Source organism: Palaemon carinicauda, chromosome 36 (genome assembly GCF_036898095.1).
Source record: "Palaemon carinicauda isolate YSFRI2023 chromosome 36, ASM3689809v2, whole genome shotgun sequence".
NCBI lineage: Eukaryota > Metazoa > Arthropoda > Malacostraca > Decapoda > Palaemonidae > Palaemon > Palaemon carinicauda.
In genome coordinates, this window is record NC_090760.1 from 14,568,297 (window position 1) to 14,573,078 (window position 4,782).

The 4,782-nt window shown below is 33.8% G+C and overlaps 1 protein-coding gene across 1 annotated transcript; it reads right to left on the bottom strand.

The window, feature by feature from the left end:
• Positions 1–743: 743 nt before the first annotated feature.
• Positions 744–2,240, bottom strand: LOC137628491 (nipped-B-like protein B). The gene has a single exon (XM_068359647.1). It carries the CDS (start codon positions 2,238–2,240, stop codon positions 744–746), a length of 1,497 nt encoding a protein of 498 aa, XP_068215748.1.
• Positions 2,241–4,782: the final 2,542 nt, after the last annotated feature.

Here is a 4,782-nt window from a genome sequence, read left to right on the forward strand (position 1 = left end):
GTCACTCAACTGCTGAAGAAAAGTTTCTAATATTAGCCTCTATACGCACACCTACTGTATAGTTGGCTAATTAGTAGCACGTCAAAACCCGTACATAGTGCACTATTCTTCTCTTTTTATCTCCTCTTTTATGTTAAGTCTCTTCCTTCCAATACCTCCTGTACGCCTTCTACATATTTATTAATTATTACTCGAATTATTATAACGAATGTTTGATTGATCTATCAAAATCCTATATTGTAATATATTCAATTCCGTAATAGATTGCTACTACGATAATATAATATATCGTGGTCTTTTGGGTATGATAATAAGAAAATTCTCCTATGCAAGGAGTCTTACTATTTTATTAATTACTTTAAATAGAAAATATATTCGAATAATTTTATTTTCCTGTAAGCCTCCACTTTAATGGCTTTTGTGGAAAAAGCTGAAAAAATTATTCCACGTTTAATCTCTTGTGCCATTAAGTCGTTCCAGCGTTCTCCATCAGTGAATTTATCTCTATTAATCCCTGAAATATCCATCGGGTTAATATTATAAAACTTTGGCCATAAAGTCGAGTATAACGTCTCACCCGGTGATCTCGGCCGCCTCCGTTTCATCGCTGTTCGAAACACCCCGGGATTAAAGGTTATGGAAGACGCCGGTGCTCAGGCTGGAACCTGGAACCTGGAAACCCAGCCCCTGGTACCGTTGGAAGGACCGTGCCTACCTTCCGGTTTGGCGTCTGGTAGCATTTCTTAGAGGGACTTAGGACTTTCTGGAAAAAAAGTCCCAAGTGCTTTGGTTGCTGAAGTTTTCTTGTTGTTTCTGTGAGAGCCTGTTGCTAAGGCTTTCTTTTGGTTAATGTGAGAGCCTGTTGCTAAGGCTTTCTTTTGGTTTCTGTGAGAGCCTATTGATAGAGCTGTCTTTTGGTTTCTGTGAGAGCCTGTTGCTAAGGCTTTCTTTTGGTTTCTGTGAGAGCCTGTTGCTAAGGCTTTCTTTTGTTTTCTGTGAGAGCCTGTTGCTTTCTTTTGGTTTCTGTGAGAGCTTGTTTCTAAGGCTTTCTTTTTGTTTCTGTGAGAGCCTATTGCTAAGACTTTCTTCTGGTTTCTATGAGAGCCTATTGCTAAGGCTTTCTTCTGGTTTCTGTGAGAGCCTGTTGCTAAGGCTTTCTTTTGGTTTCTGTGAGAGTCTATTGCTAAGGCTTTCTTCTGGTTTCTGTGAGAGCCTGTTGCTAAGGCTTTCTTTTGGTTTTTATGAGAGTCTATTGCTAAGGCTTTCTTCTGGTTTCTGTGAGAGCCTGTTGCTAAAGCTTTCTTTTGGTTTCTGTGGGAGCCTTTTGCTAAGGCTTTCTTCTGATTTCTGTGAGCGCCTGTTGCTAAGTCTTTCTTCTTGTTTCTTTGAAAGCCTATTGCTAAGGCTTTCTTTTGGTTTCTATAAGAGCCTGTTGCTAAGGCTTCCTTTTGGTTTTTATGAGAGCCTATTGCTAAGGCTTTCTTCTGGTTTATGTGAGAGCCTGTTGCTAAGGGTTTCTTTTGGTTTATGTTAGAGCCTGTTGCTAAGGCTTTCTTTTGGTTTATGTGAGAGCCTATTGCTAAGGCTTTCTTCTGGTTTCTGTGAGAGCCTGTTGCTAAGGCTTTCTTTTGGTTTCTGTGAGAGCCTATTGCTAAGGCTTTCTTCTGGTTTCTGTGAGAGCCTGTTGCTAAAGCTTTCTTTTGGTTTCTGTGGGAGCCTTTTGCTAAGGCTTTCTTCTGATTTCTGTGAGCGCCTGTTGCTAAGTCTTTCTTCTTGTTTCTTTGAAAGCCTATTGCTAAGGCTTTCTTTTGGTTTCTATAAGAGCCTGTTGCTAAGGCTTCCTTTTGGTTTTTATGAGAGCCTATTGCTAAGGCTTTCTTCTGGTTTATGTGAGAGCCTGTTGCTAAGGCTTCCTTTTGGTTTTTATGAGAGCCTGTTGCTAAGGCTCTATTCTGGTTTCTGTGAGAGCCTGTTGCTAAGGCTCTCTTCTGGTTTCTGTGAGAGCCTGTTGCTAAGGCTCTCTTCTGGTTTCTGTGAGAGCCTGTTGCTAAGGGTTTCTTCTGGTTTCTGTGAAAGCCAATTGATAAAGCTTTTTTGTGGTTTCTGTGAGAGCTTATTGATAAAGCTATCTTGTGGTTTCTATCAGAGCTTACTGATAAAGCTTTCTTTTGGTTTTTGTTAGAGCCTGTTGCTAAGACTTTCTTTTGGTTTCTGCAAGAATATATTACTAAAGCTTTCATTTGGTTTATGTAAGAATATAGTACTAAAGCTTTCTTTTGGTTTCTGCAAGAATATAGTACTAAAGCTTTCTTTTGGTTTTTGCAAGACCCTATTGATAAAGTTTTCTTCTGGTTTATGCAAGAGTCAATTGCTAAAGCTTTCTTATGGTGAATGCTAAAGCTATGTACGGTTTCCTAGAAAAGCATTAGCTGAATCTTTCGGTTTCTTTAAAAGCTTCATCTTAAAGATTTCTTGCAATTTCTATGAGAGCTTCTTTTAATTTTTCATGTGTTAACTGCGTATGTTTGATGTTGAAGTTTTTTTTTTTCTGAAAGCTTATTTCTAAAGTCCTTCAGTAGTTTCTGTGAGATTGATGAAATCTTAACGATAAAATCTATTTCGATATTTGTGATAACTTTCATCCAAAGGTTTATTGTAATGTACAAATCATACTGTAGCCTTCACAATGTTAAAGGTTTATTGCTTAAGCTTTTTTGTATGGTTTTTATAAAAGGTTAAAGCCGAAACCTTTGCGTGACTTTGAATCTTTACTGTAAACATCACTCCTATATTGCTTTAAAAGGTTTATTACTGAATTCTCGTAGTCTTCAATAGAACCATTAAGGCATTAAAGATGGAACCTATGTGGTAGATTTTATAACAAAGCCTATTGTTAAAGCTTTCTTCCTTGTGGTTGAGAACTTAATATAGACTAGTGTACGCAACCTGTCAAAAAACGACTAAAATTTAGATATGCACACACATGCACCCCCTCCCTCGCCCGGGTACGACTACTCCCTCTCCCCATACTCGAAGGATGGGGAGAGCTGAACGTGGCCGGAAATATATATATATATATATATATATATATAAATATATATATATATATATATATATATTATAATATATATATATATATATATAGCCAGACAGTGGCTCTATATTGAATAGGTTAGATTCCATTGTAACTGCTAAAGTCTTGTAATACGTCATGAAATGTATTTAATGACATAAAAAAGGTATGTGTATGTGAGTGTGTGTGTCTGTCTATCTGTATACATGCATATTATTCAATGACATAAGAAAGATATGTGTGTGTCTGTCTATCTGTATACATGCATATGGAAAAATTGTTATTGTAATATTTGTAATTCGATTGGTTATAAGACTATTTCTTGTTATTTAGAATTTTAATAGGTGAATGTAGTCAATGTATTCAAATTTGAACGTAAATAATGTTTATGTTCTCAAATTTGAATGGGTGAATGGAGTCATTGTATTCAAATTTGAATGTAAATAATGTTGATGTTCTCAAATTTGAATGGGTGAATGGAGACATTGTATTCAAATTTGAATGTATATAATGTTGATGTCCTCAAATTTGAATGGGTGAATGTAGTCATTATATTCCTAATTTTAATGTAAATAATGTTGATATTCTTAAATTTGAATGGGTAAATGTAGTCATTATATTCCTAATTTCAATGTAAATAATGTTGATGTTTTCACATTTGAATGGGTGAATGTGGTCATTGTATTCAGATTTGAACGTAAATAATGTTGATTTTCTCAAATTTGAATGGGTAAATGTAATCATTGTATTCAAATTTGAACGTAAATAATGTTGATATTCTTAAATTTGAATGGGTGAATGTAGTCATATTCAAATTTGAACTTAAATAATGTTGATGTTCTCAAATTTAAACGGGTGAATGTAGTCATTGTATTCGAATTTGAATGTAAATATTGTTGATGTTCTCAAAATTGAATGAGTGAATGTAGTCATTGTATTCGAATTTCAATGTAAATAATGTTGATGTTCTCAAGATTGAATGGGTGAATGTAGTCATTATATTCAAATTTAAATGTAAATAATGTTGATGTTCTCAAATTTGAATGGGTGAATGTAGTCATATTCAAATTTGAACGTAAATAATGTTGATATTCTCACATTTGAATGGGTGAATGTAGTCATTGTATTCAAATTTGAACGTAAATAATGTTGATATTCTTAATTTGAATGGGTGAATGTAGTCATTATATTCAAATTTGAACGTAAATAATGTTGATGTTCTCAAATTTGAATGGGTAAATGTAATCATTGTATTCAAATTTGAACGTAAATAATTTTGATGTTTTCAAATATGAACGGGTGAATGTAGTCATATTCAAATTTGAATGTAAATAATGTTGATGTTCTCAAATTTGAATGAGTGAATGTAGACATTGTATTCGAATTTTAATGTAAATAATGTTGATGTTTTCACATTTGAACGGGTGAATGTAGTCATTGTACTCAAATTTGAACGTAAATAATGTTGATGTTCTCAAATTCGAATGGGTGAATGTAGTCATTATATTCAAATTTGAATGTAGATAATGTTGATATTCTCAAATTTGAACGTAAATAATGTTGATATTCTCAAATGTGAACGTAAATAATGTTGATATTCTCAAATTTGAATGGTTAAATGTAGTTATTGTATTCAAATTTGAATGTAAATAATGTTGATATTCTCAAATTTAAATGAGCGTTTGTATGCACGTTTGTGAATGTAGTCA